This window comes from Scyliorhinus canicula, chromosome 11 (assembly GCF_902713615.1).
Source record: "Scyliorhinus canicula chromosome 11, sScyCan1.1, whole genome shotgun sequence".
NCBI lineage: Eukaryota > Metazoa > Chordata > Chondrichthyes > Carcharhiniformes > Scyliorhinidae > Scyliorhinus > Scyliorhinus canicula.
In genome coordinates, this window is record NC_052156.1 from 74310378 (window position 1) to 74336934 (window position 26557).

The 26557-nt window shown below is 43.8% G+C and overlaps 1 protein-coding gene across 4 annotated transcripts in view; it reads left to right on the top strand.

Annotated features, from left to right (window-relative positions):
- LOC119973141 (inositol 1,4,5-trisphosphate receptor type 1) overlaps positions 1–26557 on the top strand; it is a 624311-nt gene that overhangs the window by 269188 nt on the left and 328566 nt on the right. For all 4 annotated transcript variants that reach the window (XM_038810748.1, XM_038810749.1, XM_038810750.1 and 1 more), the window contains 6 exons: positions 3336–3461; positions 6189–6389; positions 8152–8403; positions 9375–9500; positions 14754–14882; positions 25871–25991. In XM_038810748.1, coding sequence (XP_038666676.1) covers positions 3336–3461; positions 6189–6389; positions 8152–8403; positions 9375–9500; positions 14754–14882; positions 25871–25991 — 955 coding nt within the window. The remainder of the gene's footprint in view (positions 1–3335; positions 3462–6188; positions 6390–8151; positions 8404–9374; positions 9501–14753; positions 14883–25870; positions 25992–26557) is intronic.

Here is a 26557-nt window from a genome sequence, read left to right on the forward strand (position 1 = left end):
TGCCAAAAACAGTCAACCAATGGATCAAATTAATGCTCTGCAGTCCTTCCACATCAGGTCGTGAATGGTGGTGTACAACTAACCAGAGGAGTAGGAGGCTCCACACATATCCCCATCCTCAATGATGGAGGATCCCAGCACTGAGCAAAAGAAAAGTTGAAGCATTAGCAGGCATTTTCCAGAAGGGCCAAGTCATCCATCTTGACTTCCTGAGATCATCACTGTTGCAGAAACCAGTCTTTAATTAAATTCCCTGCACTACATATCAAGAAATGCCTGAAGGCACTGGATATTGCAAAGGCTCTGGGCCCTGACAATATTCCAGCACTTGTACTGAAGATTATGCTACAAGAATAGCCGCGCACCTAGTCAAGCTACTCTAGCTACAACACTGGCATCTACCTGGCAATGTGGGAAAAATTGCCCGGGAATGTCCCACTGACAGAAATCAGGACATATCCGACCCGACCAATTACTGCCCCATCGCTCTACTCTCTATCATCAGTGAAGTGATGGAAGACATCATCGTAGCACGGTAGCACAAGTGATTAGCACTGTGGCTTCACAGCGCCAGGGTTCCAGGTTCAATTCCCTGCTGGGTTGCTGTCTGTGCGGAGTCTGCACGTTCTCCCCATGTCTGCTTGGGTTTCCTCCGGGTGCTCCGGGTTCCTCCCACTGTCCCAAGACGTGCAGGTTAGGTGGATTGGCTATGATAAATTGCCTTTAGTGACCAAAAAAAAAGGTTAGGAGGGGTTATTGGGTTACGGGGATAGGATGGAAGTGAGGGCTTAAGTGGCTCGGTGCAGACTCGATGGGTCGAATGGCTTCCTTCTGCACTGTATGTTCTACGTAATCAACAGTGCAATCAGGCAACACTTATTCCGCAAGACCACTCATCGGTGCTCAGTTTGTCTTCCATGCGGAACCGTTGGCTCCAGATCTCATTACAGCCTTGCTCCAAATACAGACAGAAGAGCTGAATTCCAGACGTGAGAAAAGAAGAACTGCCCTTGACCCGGTGTGCCATCAAGGAGTCTTAGAAAAATTCAAGTAAGGGAGAATGCTGGGGTGGGGGGTGGCGGCACATTCTCCATCGGTTGGAGTCATCCCGGATCAGATCCCAACAGTTGCTTGGATACCCAACAGAAACCCCAATATTTTATTTTATTTAATTTGTAAGATTGCGAGGAAGGGCTGAATAGACCCGCACTGTTTTCATTAGAACGACGGAGGTCGAGAGGTGACCTGATGGAGTTCTACAAGATTATGAGGGACATGAGTAGAGTGGATGGGCAGGCACTCTTTCCTAGGGTGGAGGAGTCAGTCACCAGGGGGCATAGGTTTCAGGTCCGTGTGGCAAAGTTTAGAAGAGATGTGAGAGGCAGGTTTTTTTACACAAACGGTGGTGAGTGTCTGGAACACGTTGCCAGGGAAGGTTATGGAAGCAGATATATTGATGGCATTCAAAAGGCATCTTGACAAATATATGGATAGCATGGGTATAGAGGGTCTACGGCACAAGGAAGTGCTGAGGGTTTTGGCAAAGGTGGTATCATGACCGGTACACGCTTGGAGGGCCCTTTGTTCTTTGATACTTTGCTCCAGGAGTAATTCCCCACACAAATACGGATATGGTATATTAAAATTTATTACTAACTGCATTATCAACTTTAGCATCATAAAGGAAATAGCTTACCCATTAAACAATGCTTAATAGAATGAAACAATAAATCCTAATTGCTATCTTTTATCGCCAATCAAGCAAAACCCATTTCAGGTTTTAAAAAATCTACTTTTAAATACGGTTAGCAGACCCAGGAATACTTACTTATAGAGATCCCTTTTAAAAAAAACTGATTGAAGAGGGAGAAATCTGGTAGGGAAACAGCCTGCAGATTCTTGCCTGTTTCAGAGTTCTGTTTAACCTGCACCCTTGGAGAAATTGCTTCTGTCCTGTTCAAAGGCAAATCTTTAACTCTCTGTTTTGAGAGAAACTGCTCCTATTTACAGGCAGATCTAAACTCACTGTTTTGAGAGCAGCTGCTGGTCTATCCACAACTTAAACTGAAAATTGTACACCTGACTGCTTCAGCCCCTGGCTCCTCCCATTAACTACATAATCTTATGCACGGCACTGTGGCGCAGTGGTTAGCATCGCTGCCTATGGCACGGAGGACCCGGGTTCAATCCCGGCCTCGGGTCACTCTGGAGTTTACACATTCTCCCCATGCCTGCCTGGGTTTCATCCCCACAACCCAAAAGATGTGTAGGTTAGGTGGATTGGCCACACTAAATGCCCCTTAATTAGGAATTTAAAAAAAAAAATATATATATATATATATATATTTAAATTTAAAATAAATTTAGAGTAATGTATCTCTAAAATACATTGTCTTACTAAGCGAAACACCAGTGGGTGGGATTCTGCCGTTATCGGTGGGGCTGGCAACTCCAGTGGGACAGAGTGGCGTGAACTACTACGGCGTCGGTCTGCCCCAAAGGTGCGGAATCCTCACACCTTCAGGGGCTAGGCCTGCCCCGGAGTGGTTTGCGCCCCGCCAGCTGGCGGGGAAAGGGCTTGGCGCCACGCCAACCAGCGGCGAAGAGCCTCCGCTGGCTGGTGCGAGTCGGCGCATGCATGGGAGCGCCAGCGTATGCTGCCGTCATCCCGGCGCATGCGCGGGAGGGTTCGTCTCCACATCGGCCAACGCGGAGGACCAAATCGGCCGATGCGGAGGAATAGGGTGCCCCCACAGCACAAGCCTGCCCGCGGATCTCCTTTTCCCCCCCCCCCCCCCTCCCCCCCTCCCCCATTGAGAACCCCGGAGGCCGCGCGTGCCGCCGTCAGGTCCCACCTATAAGGACCTACTCCAATTTACGCCGGTGGGACTGGCAAAAAATGGGCGGGACTTTGGCGCATCGCGGGCCGGAGAATTCAGGTGGCTCCGGGGCCCATTGAGTCGTGCCGGTCCCTGCTATTCTCCGAGGCGGGCGGCGCAAATTTTAGCTGGGCTAATTTTTGGGGGGGCCGGAGAATTCTGAGAATGGCGGGGCGGGATTCAAGCCGACCCCCGGCGATTCTCCAACCTGGCAGGGGGTCGGAGAATCCTGCCCCACGTCTCTAATTATCTGCTCCCAGGGGACCTAATATATATTGCTTGCTTTCTATGAATCTTTTGAAATAAAAGGTTATAAGAAATGTAAGACAGGCTAACGCCTGTTGTATGCAATTTAACAAAAGTAACAGTGTAACCATTGAGTGTTCTCAGTGGAGTGCAGTTACACTGCTTGTTTCTGCCAAAACTGAGTAACCACTTTTCTGTTGTCCTCTTTAGGCTGAAGATATCCGAATGCAAGAGATCATGAAACTGGCACACAAGTTTCTGCAGAATTTCTGCGCTGGCAATCCACAGAATCAAGCCCTCCTTCACAAGCACATAAACCTCTTCCTTACTCCAGGGGTAAGAGCTCTTCTTGGAATCTATTCAATTTCCAATTTCCGCCATTGGCATCTGTGTGTTAACTGTGTGTTGAATTTGGCTTTTTTCATTGATATGGCCTCGACCAGTCAGGTTGATGTCCCTCTTCACACCATGTTTGTTTTACCATCAGTGCTGTTCTAAAATGGAAGCTCACAGACCACTCTGCTAGGAACCTTCAGACCAGGTCATGGTTCAACCTGAGGCCTTGACAAAATTCAGCATTGGTGGTAGAGCCAACAAGACTCTTCGGTCTTGTGGTCTGGCTAGTCAATATTCAGTGGTTGTCTATAGAAGGACATGAGTGCAGAAGCCAAGTCAGAACAAGACTGAGTATGGAAGTAATCTTGTCTCAGTCCAATAACTTACCAGCACTCATTGTCAAGACTCTCACTGAAACACCTTGCATCTGAAGGAATACCAGCACAGTGGAATGGTACCTCCACCAGAATCCATACATTTCATAAACAAGGATAAATAGCAGAAGGGAAGAGTGCATCTACACCCATTGTCCAGTAGATCACTCATTTGAGTGAGGGGTGACTTGTGGTGTGAGGGTGTTGGGAAGAGATATCAGAAAGACAAAGTCTCCTTAAAATTAAAGTATTTTTTCCAATGGTGGCCTAGTTGCGACCGACTGTATTACAACAATGAGTGATATTCAACTTTGAGTAAGAAAGCTGTTTTTAACTGCATTCCCATCTAAGTAGGTAATTTTTATTTGGACAGATAAAACCATTACATTTGTCTGCTTTTAAATTTATTCTATTTATTCAGCTTATCTGTGACATGAAAGCAACAGAGAACTGGCTGCAATTTTTATACACACATGTCCATTATCACATCATGAAAGGAAGATAAAACTCCTTAAGGACAGAGATGTTCCTGGTTGTATTGTTCCAGATTGTAGTTAACATTTGCATTATATATTATCAAAATCAAAAGGGAAACTTAGTGCGTTATATAAACCTCCACAACTTAACTAACCATCTGTACACTGTTATCGCAGCATTTTAATAGCTGCATGTCTAATGGCTTTAGTTAGCACATTACAATCAACTGTCTAAGACAAATCGCTCTATGCACTTTCCTTGTTCATTGGGGTTTGATCTGACCTTTGATTTTCCTTCTAAAATCTTCATGGATGATGAACAAGATTGAATCCAGTGCTGGACTCCTGTCCAGTCATTTGTTTAGAAATGTGCTGTGTCAGCACATTAGCTTGGGCCACTTCCTCCAATTTACTTTGAGTGTAGCATTCAAAATTAATTATATCCCCATTCACATTTAATTCAGGTCTCTGAGGCAGGAGGCAAAGTCAGATAGGCTGTCACTTGGCTGTAATTTCTTTTCTTTCTCTAACTGTAGTTTGTAACTCTTTTTGATTCCTGAACGTTGAATGGGACATCTGGATCATAGATCACAGTGAGATTGAATTTGGTCGCCCTTTCTGGTATGTCATCCGAGAGACACCAGAATGTAAAATGAAGCTGGAGTTTGTTGTGTAAACCCCTCGAGTTGCCTGATCCACCCTTCAAGCAGGTCATGGCTGAACATTCAGCATCAACTCCATATTCCTGCCCACAATCCCCATACCCTGAGATTACCTTTTATATTCAAAGATCTCTTGATCTCAATCTTGAATACAGTCACCAACTGAACATCCGGTAGGGCACCAGAGGAGTTGTGAAACCTAACGTAACTTCTCACATTTGTGCCTTGCATGAAATGTTTTGGGATGACGGGGAGAGATGTTGGAGGAGCTGAATCGAGTATAGCTTGCGCTTCAAAATGTTGAAATGTTGTTAATTATGAAGAGGGGATTTCTCTACCACCCCCCCAGGAAGTGAATTCCACTTCAGCTATTCTGAGTATTTCGAGGGGAAATCTGTAATTCTAATAAATCTTTGATGTGCATTTTCTGCTCTTTCTCAATACTCAGAAACTTATCGGATCCTCTTTTTTTTTTTAGATAATACTTTAAAAAGCTGAACTACTGCCCCCCAAGTAAAACTCTGTGAAACTGCCTGTGGCTTATGTCATTGAGCACGCTGACCTGTGGATTTTCCAGGAATTTCTCCAGATTGTCACTGGCGGCTGTTGGCAGAATTTGCAGATTGATACTCGACCTGTTTGGCCACATCATGACATCATGAGCTCTCCTTGTGTGGCCATCAAGTCCTGGAGTGGAACTTGAACCTTTCTGGAATATTGAGTTGGCAATAGAAAATAGCAAGCAAGCTGGCTTGTGGGGCGATGTAAGATTAGACTGTAGATAAGGTTCAAGCCCGAATGTCCCTTTAAATTAGCCTTTGCCAGTTGAAAAAGGGGAGTGTGTTCAAACCAGAGTTTTTTTAGGATTGATATCAGGAATTTCTTCTTACAGTGATCAACATATTAAATAATGTTCCAGGTAGAGTAGTGGGGGTGGGGGGAGAGCTCCATAGTCCTGGAGCTATTTAAGAAGCAATTGGTTCCTCAGTCGGGGGTCTTTTGGGACTGGAGCCTCTCAAGTCAAAAACTCCAAGTTCAAATCCCGCTCAACGACTTGAACACAGAAGGTAAGTTCCCGATGCAGCCAAATGAGTTGATTATCATTTGGCAAATCCTTCCAACACCCGCTAGTGGCAGGCAGGAAAAAATCCTGGTCGGCCATGTGGCAGAAAGAAAATTGGAGCCCCCCCCCATTAAGAAGCTTTGTTGTTCCAGATCTTGGAGGCTGTGACTATGCAGCACATCTTCATGAACAATTACCAGCTCTGCAGTGAGATAAACGAGCGGGTGGTGCAGCACTTTGTCCATTGTATTGAGACGCATGGCCGCAACGTCCAGTATCTCAAGTTTCTGCAGACCATTGTGAAGGCTGAAGGGAAGTTTATCAAGAAGTGTCAGGACATGGTGATGGCTGAGGTAAGTTATGCTGGTCAAATATTATCAGCCCTACTTCGAAAGCATGGGAGTTGGTGGCGCATTGGTGTTGTCACTGGGCTAGTAATCCAGAGGCCTGGACTGAAGCACTGGGGTAGGGGTTCAAATTCTGCCATGGCAGCTGGTATCAAGCTCGTCTCACTGGTGATACCCATGCCAACTATTGAGAATTGCTGTTCTTAAAAAAAGCGCATCTGGTTCACAATGTCCTTTAGAGAAGGAAATCTGCCATCCTTACTCATTCTGGCCAACCTAATACCTCCAGACCGGAGGCAATGTGGCTGGCTCTTACTGCCCTCTGAATTGGTCTCTCAAGTCTCTCCGTTCAAGGACAGTTGGGGATGGGCAACAAATGTTGGCCTTGCTATAGATGCTCTCATCCTGTGAAACAAAAATTTGAAAACCTAGTTGAGCAAGCTGCAGGCTCTCATGAGGAAGCCTCTGAATTATATTATTCTGGATGCAGCAGATGTACCTACACACCAGGCCTCGGCCACTTAAGGTGGTCAGGTGCCACGCACTGACTTTCCCGTTTTAAACTCAGCTGGGCTCCTTGGGCAGCACCTACCAAACCCAAAACCTCAATTCAAATTGACAATTCAAAAGGACAAGGACAGCAGACACATGGGAATACCGCCACCTGGACGTCCTCCTCCAAGCCCCCACCTGACTTGGAAATATATAAGCCGTTCCCTCACTTGTCGTTGGGACAAAATCCTGGAACTCCTTCACTGACAACACTGTGGATGTACCTACACCACATGGACTGCAGTAGTTCAAAAAGCCAGCTCACCGCCGCTTCCTTGAGGGAAATTGGGAATGAACAATATAAGCTGGCATAGCCAGCGAAGCCCAGATCCCTTGAATGAATAAAAAGTGAAATTGTAGCCTGTGCCACTGCGTTGCACAGCACTCTCACCGCCCAAGGGGAAGCACCTATCTTGCTCAACAACCCCTGCCAGGAAAAAGAGTAGCTCAACAAGTGTTGCTGATTTGTTGTGTGCAGAGCAGGGAATTACGAGAGGAATTTAAGGTCCAGTAGCTAGAGTACAAAGATTTAATTGGCAAAAGAACCCAGGAGGGGGGAATTAAGCTGTTATTTGGTGTGTGTATCTAGAGCAATAAAAGCTCAAGAGATGTACACACTCGCAACGTTAACCCTGTTTCTCTTTCCATGGATACTGCCAGAGCTGTTGCGTTTTTCCAGCATTTTCTGATTCAGAGAAACCTGGGAGTGGCGTGGGTTTCCTGTGCACCTTGTCTCAGCTGTTGACCACGTCTGGCCTGGCAAAAGAAGGAAACAGCATCGCAAAGAGGGGGCAAATCAAAAATGGACATTCTTCGTAAATTAGAAAGTCTTTTTTCCATTTGGCTTGTCTACTTGTGGGGATGAGGAAAGTCGAGGCTGAAAATTGAATAATTTCTCCACAGGGTGGCAACATCGGGCACTCGCCAAGTGTAACACATGCTCACCAGGTGCAGTGTTGTGCTGCCTTATTGCCATCCTTAAAAGCAATGGTTCTCAATCCCAACTGTAGCATTGAGTGGTGAAACCATGAGCTCAATTTTCCACAGAACAACTATTCAATTCACCACTTGGCAACTCTTGAATGCCAAGTTAGTGAACCCATTGGCTTGCTTCCTTAACCGGTGTTTAATTATATTTTCTAATACAGCCCCAGTCACTTACATAGTTTGCAATACTATTGATGACCTTTTTATTTAAACTATTGCACTTCTGCAGCTTGTGAATGCTGGGGAAGATGTTCTGATTTTCTACAATGATCGAGCCTCGTTCCAGACCCTGGTACAGATGATGCGCTCTGAGCGTGATCGCATGGATGAGAACAGCCCCCTCATGTACCATATCCACTTGGTGGAACTGCTGGCAGTCTGCACCGAGGGCAAGAACGTCTACACCGAGATTAAATGCAACTCCCTCTTGCCCCTGGATGACATTGTGAGAGTATCAACCCATGAAGACTGCATACCTGAAGTGAGTGGGCTTTTTGGATTCATCTCATTGAAAATATTCCTCTTTAGTTTTAAATAAAAAAAGTTTAAAATCACCCATCTTACCTAATTGTCCAATTTGTTACATCTATCTTCGTTCTGACTGATCTAGCCTACCCTATATATCTCATCGCCCAAATCTATCCTATTTTATCTAATCTGTTTTTATCTCTAACTTGACTGGATTAGTGCAGTTTATTTGAACGATCTGTCATAGGAATTCTGGTACCAACATTGACCATGAATAATCTGAGTTCCTAATTTCCTCTCCTCCTCTCCCCCCCCCCCCCCCCCCCGCCCAAACCAACTCTCTCTCCAATTATTACAATATCAATAGGAAATTGCTTTCAAGTGAAAAATACAGAAATCACCATCAGAGCAAAGCCACGCGGCATTGTCAAATGAATAAACACACTTTTTCCGTGTTTGGAAAGGCACAATCTCTTAAATTCTGGTTAACGGGAGGCTACATGTTGAGGATGAGAATGTCTCGGCTCTAATTCATAAGTGTGCAAACAGACAACTAAACAGACTGAAGAAATGATAACTTTCCAAAAAGGATTTCCGTTCCATACGGTCAGTCAGAAGGCTCAGCCTAATTTCCGCTGTTGGTGTGAATGTTGGTCTAACGTTGGTCCAGATGACAAAAACAAAAAGAGTTAACAACTGCTTTTCCTCAGTTTCAGTTGAGAAAATACCAGTCCATTCCCCAAGCAAGCACGGGCTTCATAATCACAATATCACAAGTGACAGCTATGATATATGGATAACAACAGCATTATCATCCTCATTTTTCAACATTAAATCATTTTAACTTAGAGGGTTATGCAACTTTCTCGAATCATTAAGTCCTTCATTTTTAACGCCCTTCTCTAAGTGCCACACACCTATTCCCCACTCTCCACTCCACTGCTGAGATTACATTGTGCTGATATTTTGCTCTTTTTTCACTAGGTGAAGATTGCCTACATTAACTTTCTCAATCATTGCTACGTGGATACAGAGGTGGAGATGAAGGAAATTTACACAAGCAACCATATGTGGAAGCTTTTTGAGAACTTTCTTGTTGACATCTGCAGGGCAAGTATTGAATTTAGCATCCTTGTGCTTTGGTTTAGCTCAGTGGGCTGCACAGCTGGTTTGCGATGCAGAGCGAAGTCAGTGTCTAAATAGGGTTCAATTCCCAGACCAGCTGATTTTATTCATGAAGGCCCCGCTCTCTCAACCTTGCCTCGTCTGGTGTGCGGTGATCCTCAGGTTAAATCGTCACCAGTCAGCTCTCCTCTTCAGAGGGGAAAGCAGTCTATGGTCATCTGGGACTTTGGTGACTTTACTTTTTTCCTTTAGTCATGCCACATAATTTCAGTGGCCCTTGCTTAACCTCCTGTTTCTCCTGAATGGAATACAGTGAGGTAATTGGTGTTGTGTAACAGTGGATATCTTTTGGGGATGAGGTGATTTTTGCATCTCCTTAAGCTGAGGCTCATGATAACCTAGCCACTGGCAGAACCACATCTGGAAATGTGGGCTTGCATGAAAAGAAGATTTGAGAGTTTGACAGAAACATGCCTTTAGTCCTGCACTCATAACACAGGCGACTCACGGAGACCCCTTCAGTCAGAAGTGAGTCACTTTTTGCAGATGTGACTGGAGCTTACAGGTCTTTCATTGGTGATGTAAATTGTGCCCTGCTGCAGGATATGAAATGAAAATGAAATGAAAAATGAATGAAATGAAAATAGCTTATTGTCACGAGTAGGCTTCAATGAAGTTACTGTGAAAAGCCCCTAGTTGCCACATTCTGGCGCCTGTCCGGGGAGGCTGGTACGGGAATCGAACCGTGCTGCTGGCCTGCTTGGTCTGCTTTAAAAGCCAGAGATTTAGCCGAGTGAGCTAAACCAGCCCCATACACGTTAAGAAGTTGCAGGTAGTGTGAAGCGCAGGAAACACATTATTCTGCATTTGGTCATTGTTAGTTAATATAAGGAAGCGGTGGAACTAGTGGGCTGTCCCACTTTGGCTGATTTCTTTAAGCATATTATTTACTGACAGCTAGCTTCTCCTCGTATTGAAATAACTTTCTATCTTCTGAATGCAGTCCTGTGTGAAGAGTGGCATCTGGTGCCTATAAGGGTGGGGGGAGGAGGAGGAGTCTGGTAATCTCCTTCCTGACTTGCTCTGATAATATTTGCATAGAACAAAGATAATTACAGCTGAGGAACAAGCCCTTCGGCCCACCAAGCCTTGTGCCGATCCAGATTCCTTATTTAAACCTACTATTTAATGCCCATACAATCTGTATCCCTCCATTCCTGCCCGTTCATGTATCTATCGAGATGCATCGTAAACTTTGCTATCGTGCCTGGCACCACCACCTCCACTGGCAACACATTCTAGACAGCCGCAACCCTCTGTCTGAAAAACGTTCCCCGCAGATCTTCCCCTGAACCTTTCTCCTCTCACCTTGAACCTGTGCCCCCTTTAATTCAGTCTTCCACCTTGAGAAAAAGCTTCTGAATATTCACTCTGTCTCTACCCCTCGTAATTTTGTAGACCTCATTCAGGTCTCCCCTCAACCTCCATCTTTCCAGCAAAAACATTGCAAGTTTATTCAACCTCTTCTCATAGCTCACACCAAGCAACATCCTGGTAAACCTTTGCATTCTCTCAAGTATCCATATCCTTCTGGTAGTGTGGCCACCAAAACGGCACGCAATATTCCAAATGTGGCCTAACTAAAGTTTTCTACAGTACTGCCAACTCTTGTACTCAGTGTCCTGGCTGATGAAAGCAAGCATGCCGTATGCCTTCTTGGCCACCTTATCCACCTGGATTGCCACTTTCATGGAACTGGGGACCTGAACGCCCAGGTCCCTCTGTATGTCATTGCTCCTAATGGTTCTGCCATTTACTGTATAATTCACACCTGAATTTGATATTCCAAATGCATCATCTCACAATTGTAAGATTGAAATCCATCTGCCATTTCTCTGCCTAACTCTCCAATCAATCTGTATTCTGCTGTATTCTCTGACAACAGTGGCCCCAGAACTGATCCGTGTAGAACACTACTAGTTACAGATCTCCATTCTGGAAAAAGGCCCCTTCTGCTGCTACTCTGTCTCCTGTTGCCAAGCCAGTTCTTCATCCATCGAGCTAGCACATCCCAAATCCCATGAGACTTTACCTTTTTTACCAGTCTGCCATGAGGGACCTTGTCAAACATCTTACCAAAGTCCATGTAGATGACATACTCAATCCTACCCTCATTGTCACCTCCTCAAAAAACTCTTATCAAGTTGGTAAGACATGAAACCCACACAAGACCATGTTGCCCATCACTAACAAGTCCATTTTCTTCCAAATGTGAATAAATCCTCTGCTTCAGTATCTTTTCCAACAGCTTCACCGCCATTGACATCAGGCGCACCGATATATAATTACCTGGATTATTACTGCTTTATTTCTTAAACAAATAGACAATGTTGGCTATTCTCCAGTCCTCTGGAACCTCGCCGTGGTCAAAGATGATGCAAAGATATCCGTTAAGGCTCCAGCTATTTCCACTCTTGCCTCTCACAGTAACCTAGGATATATCCCATTCAGCCTAGGCAACTTGTCCACCTTAATGCATTTTAAGATATCCAACACTTTCGCCTTTATTATGCTGACATGTCCTAGAGTATTCACACACCCATCCCTAACTTCAGCATTCTTCATGTCCCTCTCCTTGGTGAATCTCCAATGCAAAGTATTCACAAAAGGGTATTTTTTAAAAACTCCCAGTTTTGTTCTACACTATTTCTTCCTCTATTTAGTGGTTGTAAAGGAGAAGGGGGCTTTGGCGAATAAACATTTCAGTATAGTTGAAGGTGAATGGCCTGCCTTTTGCAGCACAGTGTAGTCCACTGGAGAATTGCGAAGCTCCCAATGGGGACTATTTTGGGAGCTCTGAACATTTTGCACTTTTGGGTTGAAGAATTAGTAGAGTTGGAGCAGCTTTTCGAACAAGCAGGTGCGTAAAAAATACAGTTAAAGACCAGCCTTTAGCTTTGACCAGAATATCTGCACTTAATCACCAACTAGTATTCATTTAAATATTTCCCTGCCTTGCCCCATTTCTTTCCCTTATTTTGTTGTTAATCATAGAAGAGTACTAGCAGCTTCTAGCAGCCTGCGAATGTTCAGGTCAGGTGATGTGTCCCAATTGATAGTCTTGATGTCTTGTCCAACTTGTCTTGTTCAGTACTGAGCATTCTGTAGAATGGACAGCACATAAGCAGGCCATTCAGTCCAACAGATTTGTGCTGTTGTTGATGCTCCACATGAACCTCCTCCCACTCCTCATCATCCAGCCCTATCAGGATATACTTTTATTCCTAACTTGCTTATGTATTTATCCAGCTTAAATGATTCTGTCCATGTTATTTGCTTCTACCGCTCCATGTAGTAGTGAGATCCACATTCTACCATACAAATGTGTCAGGAGGGGAAGAAGATCCAAATCTTCAACCACTTCACTCCTTCACTGCTAATGGACTAAGGACATGGAAGCTTTATGACCCTGCAACTCAACAGTGCATTTCCTGTTTTCAGCTGTTTGCTGTTAGGTTCTTTTCTTGTATGTGAACATCCAAATCACACGACAAGGATTGGTGAAACAATAATGTGGGTTCTTTATTTGAAGAGCAGACTGCATACAAATGTTGACTGGGAAGTTAAGTACAGTACATCTGATCGCTACTGCTGCTTGTAGGCTGATTACAAATCACTTATGCATGACATCCTGTCTAGGTGGTAGTAATTGACAACAGTTTTAAGATATGCTCCCTTAAATGTACATTTACCTCATATATCACAATATTTGTGACCTTTCCCTGGTGGCGGTCTCCAATGCTTTCCCACCACAGTTACAGTGACAGAGGGGAGTCATGTCATGGGGAGGGATGTGCCGGGTGGGGGGACTGTACCTGTTAACCCAAAGCCACTTCTCATTACAGCAATTGTATAAAAAGCCAATGTTTTATTATTTGTTCTCAGACATGGCTTCATTGGCAATGCCAACATTTATTTCCCAACCCGAGTGGCTTACTACTCTGCTGCAGAGGATAGACAGCAGACTGCCATGGTGATGAAAGTTTGGAGTCACATATCTTCCAGAACAGGAAAGGGCTGACAGGCTTCCTTCCTAAAGGACATTAGGACCAGATGGAATTGTATCACAATCCACCATCTTGGTGGTCACATTGACTGTTAGCAGCTTTCGATTTCTCAATTTCTTTTAATTAATTCCAGTTCTCAAACTGCTATGATGGGAGTTGAGCTTGTCTGTATCTACATCGTTCGCATTGTTGCTTGTTAGTGAGAATCAGAATTAGAGGAAGTGTTGAGGATTGAATTCAAATGGTGAAAATTGTAGCCGGTACCAGATTTAGTGCTGCCGTTTTTATTCCTTTAGATCAGTGGTGGGCAACCTATGGCGTGGGGGCGGCATGGCCCTCTAGGTCCTGAGTGTGGCCCACAAGACATTGTGTTGACCGTTGCCCACGCGCAGGATTACCACATTCTGCTGATTTCCGTCTGGATAGTTTTTTTTCCTACCTGTATGACTGAAGTGATACGCGTGTAAAACAAGGGCAAGTGAAGTGAGCCGCGTGCTGATTGCTCACAACGTCGACTGAGAGAGCTCCCTCTTGTGTCCAAAGTGTAATTTTTGTTTAACCATTTACAGTTGTTGATTCTATTCATGTATAAATGATTAAGTGTTTTTGTAAGTCATTGAGAAATATTCAGCATTTGTTAAATGTATTTGTAAATGAGAAATGGCCGAACCACCATATTCAGTGTTTCTGCTGGGCTCTGGCAGACATTATCATGGTAAAGCAGGGAAACTCCACACCAATTCCACCCATTATTATTCATAACTAGCTGATAAGGACAACCCCCTCCCTTCTAGGATAAATCCTATTGGTGTTTTCAAATCAACAGCAATTCTTAAAAGTCTTAATCACAGTGTATCAACGTCTTATTTAGAATTTGATGTCCAAAGGCAGCACGGTGGTGCAGTGGGTTAGCGCTGCTGCCTCACAACGCCGAGGTCCCAGGTTCGATCCCGGCTCTGAGTCACTGTCTGTGTGGATTTTGCACATTCTCCCCGTATTTGCGTGGGTTTCGCCCCCACAACCCAAAGATGTGCAGGCTAGGTGGATTGGCCAGGCTAAACTGCCCTTTAATTGGGAAAAAAATGAATTGGGAACTCTAAATAAAAACAAAAAAAAGAATTTGATGTCCAGATGCAGTTGACCAATTGAACTCTCTTTTTTTCTCTTTCAGGTGTGTAATAATACGAGTGACCGTAAGCATGCTGACAATGTCCTGGAGCAATACGTCACAGAAACTGTCATGAGCATCGTCACAACTTTCTTTAGTTCTCCTTTCTCTGATCAAAGCACAAGTTTGCAGGTACGGAATATGATAACTTCCAGTTATTAGCTGCAGCCTCGTCTGGAACTGTGTGCTTAAGCCCCCCATTTCCATCGCCCTGCTACCCGATGGGCGGCAATTATTGAGTAATTTGGAGATTCGAGCATAGACACAATATGAATATTATCTGCAGCAAGAAGAAATGCCCTAATTGATCTGGTGAATAAACAAAAATCTACAACGTATCCTGAAACTGGACAGAAATATGAACTTCTTGACAACGTTTTCCGATGGAGTTATGCAACCTAGATTATTGACCGTTGCCTTCTGTGTCCTAGGTTGCACATAGAATGAGGGTGGCATGGTAGCACAGTGGCTTGCACTGTTGCTTCACAGCATCTGTGTGGGTTTCCTCCAAGTGCTATGAAGAGAGGTTGAATAAAGTCGGTTTGTTCTCACTGGAATGACGGAGGTTGAGGGGTGACCTGATAGAGGTCTACAAAATTTTGAGGGGCATAGACAGAGTGGATAGTCAGAGGCTTTTTCCCAGGATAGAGGGGTCAATTACTCGGGGGCATAGGTTTAAGGTGCGAGGGGCAAGGTTTAGAGGAGATGTACGAAGCAAGTTTTTTTACACAGAGGATAGTGGATGCCTGGAACTCGCTGCCGGAGGAGGTGGTGGAAGCAGGGACGATAGTGACGTTTAAGGGGCATCTTGACAAATACATGAATAGGATGGGAATAGAGGGATATGGACCCCGGAAGTGCAGAAGATTTTAGTTTAGACGGGCAGCATGGTCGGCACAGGCTTGGAAGGCAGAAGGCTGTTCCTGTGCTGTATTTTTTCTTTGTTCTTTGTAGGCGCTCCGGTTTCCTCCCATAAGTCCCGAAAGACGTGCTGTTAGGTGAATTGGACATTTCGTATTTCCCCTCTGTGTACCCGATCAGGCGCTGTAGTGTGGCCACTCGGGGATTTTCACAGTAACTTAATGTAAGCCTATTTGTGACACTAATAAAGATTATTATTATTAGATTGGTAACAGTACAAAGAGGCCATTTGACCCATCGTGTAGTTCCTGCCTCTGAAAGATAAGCTCTCCTCGTCCCTCCTTCCCGCCATCCCCTCCTTCCCTGTAGTCCCACAATTTATTTCTGTTCAGATAGTTATACAATTCTTTCTTAAAAGCAGGGATAGAATCTACCTCCATCTCTCACTCTCAGGCAGTGAACTCCAGATCCTAACTACTTGCTGTGTTTAAAAGAAAAAATGGTTTCCATCATGACTCCATTGCTTCTTCCGCCCATCACCTGACATCAGTGTCATCTGGTTTTTGGCCCTCCCATCAATGGGAACGGTTTCTCCCTATCTATTCTGTCCAAACCCCTCGAGGATTTTGAACAGTTTCGTCAAATCTTCTTAATCTTCTTTTTAAATAAAGGACGGCCCCAGCTTCTCCAATCGATCTCCAATAGAAGTTTCCTATCCCTGGTATTATTCTCAGGAATCTTTTCTGCACCCTCTCTAATGCCTCCACACAGTAAACTGTGGTGCTTAGAATTAAAAACGATACTTCATTGAGGCCGAAGTAAGTCCTCACTTAAGGTTGTAGATGAGTTGTGAAATGACTTTTAACAAATCTGATTTTTCCCATTAAAATCCATGTAAAAGCTGTAGTTAGGTTCTGTGCGATCTTTGTCATCAGAAAGACATTAAAACATTATGTCCTGTAATTTGCAATAATTCACATTGCTAAATTCCTATGTTGGTAAATTAATAACATTTAGAGTATATTCAATTAAAAATATATAAGAAATATGCCAACTCTTTCTATCTACCTCCTACTCACTGCCTCTTCTGCTCCTCAAACATCCTGCTCGCTACATGTCCTGCTCCCTGAACTTCGCCACCGCCATCGAACCCCAGACTCCTCGCCTCTCACGCTCGCTGCCCCCCTCTCCTGAACCCTCACTGTGAGCGGAGGGCTCTGGAGACGAATGGCAAGATATAGGAGCAGCAATTTTGTCTTGCATGCAGTGAACCACAAGTTGGAGAGGTGGCAAGTTGGAGTTTCCACATGCGCAAGGGTTGGCAGCAATCAGAAGGGATGGGGAGCAGGAGAGGTTGTGAACTGGAGGGTTACAAGTGACTGGGAGGGTCAGCGAGGTTGGCAGTGAGGGGAAGAGGTCTGGGGGAGTGACCTCAAATCAGAGTGAGGCCATGAACAGGTGGCTCAACAAGACGGAGGGTAGGCCACCCCAAAATGGCACTGGTCGGATCATGTTACCCTCTGTCCAACCCAGCGCAAAACTAATTTAAAACAAAACTCTCCACAGTAAACGCAAATATGGATCCCATTTGCTGACCTTGTTAAAACAGAATGACTTAAAACAGGAACTGACAATATAATGGTATGTTCAACTGTTGATTGAACTGCTGCAGCAGAGTGGGAAGCAGTCCTGTTGACTCTGACATGTGTTAATGCTGTGAATTTTTTGGTGGTTACAATGAATGAATGAATGTACAGTTGCAGGAACGATGGAAAGGATGAACTTGTTGAGGTTGAGAGCAAAGATGTCAAACTGTGATTTGTAATGTCTGCATCTGTTGTATTTTTGGCCTGAGCTGTAATTTACCAGAGGAGCCTATTTGGAGAGAGTGCGTCGCTCAACACTGAAGAGAGATAAATTGAAGTACAGCTCTCTCCCATTAGACTGAAGACTGATAACAGCTAACCTTAAATATTGCATTGAGCTCCAGCTGTTTTATTTGCTTCTTTTACTTAATTCATTGAAACTCTGGCTGAGGTGGACTTGAGTTCTGACTTTGCTGTTAGAAACTCAACAGCCAAATACATGCACTATTGAGTTTTGATAATGAGGTACCAGAGTTTTATGGTTAGATAAGGGAACAGGGAGGTTCATTTGAAATTCTTCCATGTATAATGGCATTTTTGGTTTCATGTCGATGTTTAAAATGTCAAAACAAAATGCTGCTCTCTTTGCAAAAATTAAGGATTTTTTTGTTGAAGAAGTTATATAATTTTAAATGTGATCTGAAGATGGTTTATTTTTTTAAATGTAGGTGCCTGCATTAGAATTTCCAGTTTTAGGCAACACTTTTAATGGAAATGTTCTTGTTCTTGTCAGTTTGATGATATTTTCCATTAATGTTGCTCGTCCAAAGGGAAAATTGGAGTTAACAAGAAGTGGCGCAATGTGTAACATTCCTACCTCTGAGCCAGAAACTCCGGGCTCAAGTCTCACTTCAGGACTTGATGGCCATGGAAGGTTCATGATGCAGTCAAACAAGTTGATTATTAGCTGTAAATCTTTTCAATATGCCTAACAGCAGGTGGTAAAAGTGGGAGAGTTTCCTGGTCAGTCCTACTACAGAAGGCAATGCAAAGCACTGCAGCACTTTACCAAGCATAATCCTGGACCAATCCAATGGAAACCCATGGCTGCCAATGCCCTGAGGGAGGATAGCTCACTTGACTGACACTAGGTCAATTACATTTCAAGTCTGCAATTATTGTCAGATTTCTGTTGGATCAAGTTATCAAAGGCAGCTAAATTGAATTGAGAGCCAAATGAGGGACAGAATGGCTTTCTCCAATTCTTACCGTTTTTCCCTTCGATGCATAAAGAAAGTTTAAACCCTTTCTGTTCCTAAACTTCTCTTTTCCTTCTCCAAATCTTAACTCTCCTCAACTTCTTTTTTTGAAAGATTGCAGTATAATGTTTGTTGCAGCAGGTGAATTAAGGTGCACATGTACAAAGTTCCATAAAAACGCACCTTTGTTCAGATATGTGTGATGATAAGTAGATTGTCATCTGTGTTATCATGTATGTAAATAATAATATATGTATAAGTGTTGTAGTTCCAGCATCCGACCACCAGGTGGTGTGAGTATGCAGACACGTAACCCGGACATACCATGTGTTCCAAGAGAAGGTGTTAGTTAGGAGTCTGTAGCAGTCACATGTTAGAGTAGCTCTGTAGTGTCTTAGTGTAAGTTAGTGTTAGACCATTATTTCCAACTGTATTAATCTTAAACATTTTAGTAATTTGTTTGTAGTGTTAGTAATAAATAACTTTGTTTAAAAAACAAAGTTTAATGTTCTTTGTTCACATTGCAATATCAAGATTCAACATCAACCCAATCAAAGAACTTGGGGCAGCAGGGTAGCATGGTGGTTAGCATAAATGCTTCACAGCTCCAGGGTCCCAGGTTCGATTCCCGGCTGGGTCACTTGTCTGTGTGGAGTCTGCACGTCCTCCCCCTGTGTGCGTGGGTTTCCTCCGGGTGCTCCGGTTTCCTCCCACAGTCCAAAGATGTGCGGGTTAGGTGGATTGGCCATGCTAAATTGCCCGTAGTGTCCTAATAAAAGGTTAAGGGGGAGGTTGTTGGGTTACGGGTATAGGGTGGATACGTGGGTTTGAGTAGGGTGATCATGGCTCGGCACAACATTGAGGGCCGAAGGGCCTGTTCTGTGCTGTACTGTTCTATGTTCCTTGGTAATGGGTATTGGCAGATCACCATTTGTGAATCTCCCCCCCCCCCACAACATCCAAATACCATGTGGGCCAATTTTGGAGTCTGCACGTCCTCCCCGTGTGTGCGTGGGTTTCCTCCGGGTGCTCCGGTTTCCTCCCACAGTCCAAAGATGTGCGGGTTAGGTGGATTGGCCATGCTAAATTGCCCGTAGTGTAAGGTTAATGGGGGGATTGTTGGGTTATGGGTATACGGGTTACGTGGGTTTAAGTAGGGTGATCATTGTTCGGCACAACATCGAGGGCCGAAGGGCCTGTTCTGTGCTGTACTGTTCTATGTTCTATTACAATATGTGCAATGATTTTATCTGGGTTAGCCCATCCAATGGGCAGCATGTAAAAAAGAAAGATGGCTGCAGCGCCCACATATCCCCTGGCTGCCTTTTAACTGGTTCTGATTGAGTCTGTCTTGGTGGTAGTTAACAATAGGAGACAAGAAAAACAACAGGCCTCATTGAATCCCACTGCAAGGAGAGGCCACACTGATCAAACACTGCAAATATAACCGCCCTCTTGATACTGCCCTGATAGGGCTTCCATAATTGGAATGCAGGGTTTCGGAGAAAGGGCAGTTGAGTGGGACTAATCAAGTTGCTGTTGCTGAGAGCCAATCCATATGTGATTGGTTGAATGGCTTCTTTGTGTGATGTACCCATTCTAAGTTTGTGGGTGGCAAGTAAAGCACGCCACTTAATCCTGTTTTCCTTGCATTTGTAGTGTTTACGGGTGGGAAGTAGAAGCCAAATGACTGTGGCGTTTCAGCTTGCTCTGTTCTGGATTCTCTGCAAAGTAATTCACAGCTTCTGCTCTGATCTAACACTGCCTCAGTTTTCAAATCACACTTTCTTCTCGACTGTTTCCTTGCCCTTTCCAGTAGGAAATTAGCATCCTCCCCAACCCTACCGCCCACTCCTTTCCCTCTGCCTCAGTATGCAGAATTCTTCTTGGCTTCGAAGTTCACTTTGATTTGTTCACATTTGTTTTTTTTTATATAAAGTAAAGGAAGAATAATTCAAATCAAGGGCTATTCTTGCACATTCAGTAGTGTTTTAACTTAATAAGCCACGTTTAATCTCAGAACAGCTTATAGCATTTCAGTTGCTGTTTCAGAGTTAATAATCAAGCTAATGTGATATTAAGATGTTCCTCCTATAAGCTTACTAACACCGCTGCCTGCATTCATACTATTTCCAATATATTGCATGTTTGGCTAAATATGGGGAAGGAGACGAGCTTGTGGACAACAGTTTTATAGTGTTGCGAAAAAAAGGAAAATGCTGTCAAAGTTTTTACTCCTGCACTCATCAGAACAGCTTGCAAAAAATTGCCAACTGTAACTTCAGAGTCCACTTGCCAACCAATCAGCACTCTCACTTATAATGCAGTATAAATTATTGTTTCCCTGTTGCAATTGGTAATTCCTTGTGTGCTATCCTGATGACTGCAAGATGAAAAACTTTGATGGCATGCCTTTTTTTCCTCAGCAACATTTACTTCTGTAGTACCAACTGACTAACTTAATGTAAGAAAAAATCTATTTCTGTTCTGTTTTAAGCTCCTAATAAACTCTGCAAGATGTGCAATGACTCCCCTGCTCTCCTGTTTGTGTTATAGATACATTATAATAAGAACTGTAGGATGAACACATAAGGAGGCAATTCAGTCCATTGTGCCTGTAATGGCTCATTCAAAGGATTATCCAATTAATCATTCTCTTCCACTCCTTTCCCCAAAGCTCTGCAAATCGTAATTTCCCAAGTTTTACTTTATTCTTTCACAGGATATGCATATCACAGGCTAGGCCAGCATTTATATTGCCCATTCTTAATTGCACTTGAGAAGGTGTTGCTGAACCACCTTCCTGAACTGCTGCAGTCCGTATAGTGAAGTATCACCCACAGCACTGTTCGGGAGGCATTTGCAGGATTTTGACACAGTGACGTTGGAATAAAGTGCCTATGTGGCTTGGACGGGAACCTACAAATGGCGGTGTTCCCATGCATCTGCTGGCCTGGTCCTTGTAGATGGTATAGGTTGTGGGTTGAAAGCTGCTGTCAGAGGTGCCTTGGTGAGTTGGTGCAGTGCATTTTGTAGATAGTACACACTGCTGCCACTGTGCACCTGTGCTGGCGGCAGTCAATGAAGGTGGTGGATGGAGTGCCATTCAGTCTGACTAGTTACTCCTGAATGGTGTCGCACTTGTGTTGTTGGAGCTGCACTCATCCAGGAAAGTGGGGAGTATTCCATTTCACTCCTGACTTGTGCCTTGCAGATGGTGGATAGGCTTTGGGGAGTCAGGAGGTGCAGGATTCCAAGCCTCTGACCAGCTCATGTAGCCACATTATCTATATGGCTGGTCCAATTCAGTTTCTGGTCAATGGTTACCCACCCCAGGATGTTCATCATGGGGGATTCTGCGATGGTTAGGTGTTCTCTTGTTGGAGATGATCATTACCTGGTACTTGTGTGGCATGAATGTTACTTGCCACTTATCAGTCCAGCCCTGGATATTGTCCGGGCCTTGCTGTATTTGGATATGAACTGCTTCAGTATCTGAGAAATTGTGCTAATTGTTGTGCAGTCACCTAGGAACATCCCCACTTCTGACCTTATCATGGAAGTAGCTGAAGATGGTTGAGCCTAGGATACTACCCTGAGGAACTCCTGTCGTAATGTCTTGAAACTGAGATGACCGACATCCAACAACCTCAACCGTTGTACTTGGGATGACCCCAACCAGTGGAAAGTGCCCCCCCCCTCTTTTGTCCATGTTTGAAACAAGGCAGTAATGAGGTCAGGAGCTGAGTGACCCTGGCAAAACCAAAACTGAGCATCAGGGAGCAGGTTATTGTCAAGCAAGTGCTGCTTGAAAGCACTGTTGATGACCTCTTCCATGATGATCTGAAGTAGACTGATGGGGCGGTAGTTGGCCAAGCTGGCTTTGTCCTGTTTCTTGTGTATAGGACATATCTGGGTAATTTTCCACATTGCCGGGTTGATGTCAGTATTGAAACTGTACTGGAACAGCTTGGCTAGAGTGTAACAAGTTCTGGGCTACAAGTCTTCAGTACTATCGCCATAGCCTTAACAGCAACCAGTTCCTTTAGCCATTTCTTGATATCCGGATGAGTGAATCGAATTGGTTGAAGACTGGCATCAATGATGCTGGACCTCCGGAGGAGACTGAGATGAATCATCCACTCAGCATTTCTGGCTTCTGATTGTTGCGAATGCTTCAGTGTTGCCTTTTGCACTAATGTGCAGGGTTGCCCCATCATTAAGGATGGGGATATTTGTGGAGCCTCCTCCTCCAGCGAGTTGTTTAATTGTCCACCACTATTCATGATTGGATGCAAAGCTTGGATCGGATCCATGGTTAAGGAACCATTGAACTCTGTCTGTCGCTTGCTGCTTATGTTGTTTGGCACGCAAGTAGCTCTGTGTTGTAGCTTCACCAGGTTGACGCCTAATTTTTAAATGTGCTTTGTTCTTCTGGCATGCCCTGCTGTACTCTTTATTGAACCAAGGTTTCTCCCTTGGCTTTGTGTTAATAAGAACATAAGAACTAGGAGCATGAGTAGGCCATCTGGCCCCTCGAGCCTGCTCCGCCATTCAATTAGATCATGGCTGATCTTTTGTGGACTCAGCTCCACTTTCCGGCCCGAACACCATAACCCTTAATCCCTTTATTCTTCAAAAAACTATCTATCTTTACCTTAAAAACATGTAATGAAGGAGCCTCAACTGCTTCACTGGGCAAGGAATTCCATAGATTCACAACCCTTTGGGTGAAGAAGTTCCTCCTAAACTCAGTCCTAATTTGTCCTCAGTCCTAGTTTCAGTTCTAAGTTAATGGTAGAGTGGGGGGATGTTGCAGGCCATGAAGTTACAGATTGTGGTTTAGTACAATTCTGCTGCTGCTAGATACAGTCTTGAGTTGCTGGATCTGTTTGAAATCTATCCCGTTTAACATAGTGGTGGTGCCACACAACACGAGAGTATCCTCAATGTGAAGACAGGACTTTGTCTCCACAAGGACTGTGTCTCCACAAGGACTATGCAGTGGTCACTCCAATCGATACTGTTATGTGTTTAGTTGCATTTCGCGGGAATGAATTATGCAAAGTGAAGCATGAAGACATTTTTCATTGCATTTAATGCAATGCTTCTATGTCTTATTCTCCCTGTACCCATATTAAAAGTTTGAGTAAGCCAGGTAGCTTTGTGGAGAGAGAAACAACGTTAACCTCTCAGGGTGATGACGTTCTATCGGAATTCTGCATCCTTCTCCACAGATACTCCTGACCTGTTGAGTTTTGACGAGCATTTTCCTTTTTACTTTTTCAATTCCCAAGATCTTGCCATTCTATATATACGCATGTTTTGTTGCCTGTTACAATCATGGGTTTTGCTGAATTTGCTTTAATTAGATGATATTGCCAAAGGGCTTAAATGTTGAGTTTTTTGAAAGAATATTTGAGCTTACTCTGAATGCCAGCTGTATTGGGGATGGTTAGATGTGTCATTTTTCCAATAGCACCATTACTGTTCAGCCTCTGTATTTAGTTGACTTCTTTTTTTTTTATATCTCTTTTTACATCTGACATTTCAAGGTTACTTAAAATTCAGAAGTATATCAATTATGTCATGCTATCCATGAATTCTCTTCATTCTTCAGAAAACCTAAGTAAACTCGGTTGACAAATGTCTCTTGTAAATCGATATTGACTTGTATCTTTTTACTTGGTTTGCTGTTTCATTAGGATGACTGTTTCAGCTGTTGTGTCCACGAGCCACAGAGTGACTATTCTTATAAACCTTAAGATTCAGTTGCTAGGATTGGTAGTGGAGACATGGGTTTGGGTTAAGGTTTTCTTATAACAAACAATTCCAAGAATTGTACCAATTGCATTGTCCAATTTTGAATTGCAATAATTGCCGATTGACTGCTTTGTTGCTCGAAGTGCCAGATGTTATTGGGCCATAAGTTCCGAGCTCCATTGTATCGGACTTTTGGGGAGTATCCCAAAGATGTGCTGGCATTCCCTTTAAGAACGTTGTAGGTAAGGACGTGTGTGGCAAATTTCCAGAAGGGCTAATTTCCTCTGGGAAATTGCCTGGCACTGGGGTCGATCCAAAAACGTGACTAAAATCACAACGTTTGATGGCTCTGACAGGGTTACATCAATAGTTACTCAGAAAAGGTTAGAAGAATTAAAGTCTCTTCTAACATCTGGGTAACTATTGTAAAGATCAGGACCATCTGCCCCGGATGGGACTCCCCAGCCAGATCTCCTCTCTCTCTTCACTCCACACCTCCCCGATCCTATCCACTTACCCCAGGCACTTATTTTTGCCTTCTAAATGTAATTGAACATTTAATTTGCTGGTTTACGACAGCTAGTGCTGTAAAAAAGGGAGGAGTGACCTCCTTCACTTCAATGGAGCTGGACCGCAACATTGGACCTCAAGCACTACTGTGATGCCTGGATCCCGCACAGCCAGAACCGGAAGGTCAGGCGAGACGGGCATGGAAGAAAACCCCCCACCAAGGTAATTGGGCACAGAGTGACAATCCGCCAATGATTGCCACTCCAGTCAAGTTACGGCCCACTGTAGAAGTATTCTTTTCCAAAAGCAAGTAATTACTACATTGATGGGTGTCCTCCATGATGGTGAAGATAGTTATGACAAGGAAGTGATTACACAACACTTCATAGAATCTGACGGACCAAAAATGAGGCCATTCAACCCATCAACTCTATTCTGGCCCTTCAAATGATCTGTTCAGTTAGGCTTGTTCCCCTTCTCTTTCACCAGTGCCCAGCAAGTTGATCAGACTACTGTGTTTTAATTTGGAACATTCACACAGAAAGAGGTTAAAGTGCAAACACTTACAGCTTTCTGATTCAAGATGTGAAATGAATTCAAACTCTGTAATATTGATGGTCTACAATTCTCACTGGTGTTAGAGCTAGCACTGACCATTTATCTGGTTCAGAGTTGTCAGCACCTGTAAGACAAGGAAACATCACCAGATGACCATAGACTGCTTTCCTCTTTGAGAGGGAGAACAGATTGGTGGTGGTTTAACCTGAGGATCACCATACCTCAAGCGTGGGGCAAGGTTGAGAAGGTGAGGCCTTCAGCACCGGTATCAATCAAATCGAATGTTGTTTTGCTCAATATTTGAGTTTGAAATAATTCTAAATTGTAACAATTCTGTACCTGAAGTGTCCATTTTAATGAACAGTTAAAGAAAGACCAGTTTTAATTCCAAAGGATGTGGAGTGCCAGGGGTGGGAACAGTGGGGACATTGCATTGTGATTGGGAATCTCTTCGGGGGAATCATTCCTATTTTCCCATCAAGCCACTGCACTAATTTTCTAGCATTTGAGTGTTGTATTTGTTTTATAAATAGTTGGTATAAAGCAAACTGTTAATTATTTATTTCTCCTCTGAATTATCCAGACTCGCCAGCCTATCTTTGTGCAGTTATTGCAAGGGGTGTTCAGGGTGTACCACTGCCCCTGGCTGTCTGCTACCCAGAAAGCTTCAGTGGAGAGTTGCATTAAGGTGCTGTCAGAAGTAGGTAAGCATTTTACAGGGGGTGGAGCTGGGTATTGTTAAGGATGCGGTATTGTAGGTTGTTAAAACACTGAAATTATACCACTGTATTCAAAGCTGGAGTCTGTCACTTCATTGAAATAACGGCTGTTTCTAATGCACTACATTGTCATTTTTTTCTTCAGTGAGTTGAAGAATAGTTTGTTGCACTGTTCTACCAACTTTGTGACTATATCGTTCATGAGGTTCCATGATCAGTTAATCTGGACTTGTTTTTCAAGTTTGGGTCTATCTTAACACCTTCTTTTATCTTTGGCCTGGGATGTCCTTGAGGCCCACACTCCCAACCAAGCCACAAGAGGCAACTTTTTATAAAGAGAGATGGGCAATTTGTCAACCAAACAATGTGGCAGACCTGTGGCTTCCAAGCCTGGTGCAACCTGGTTGTTTTATAATGCATGGGGACTTGGTAATAAACTTGGCCGACCCACACCAAAGTGCTTCATGCTTTTGGAACATTAACTCATTGAATTGTGGCAAAGAATTTACCAGTATAGTGATATAACGGAAATGCTGATTGTTTTTTGTTCA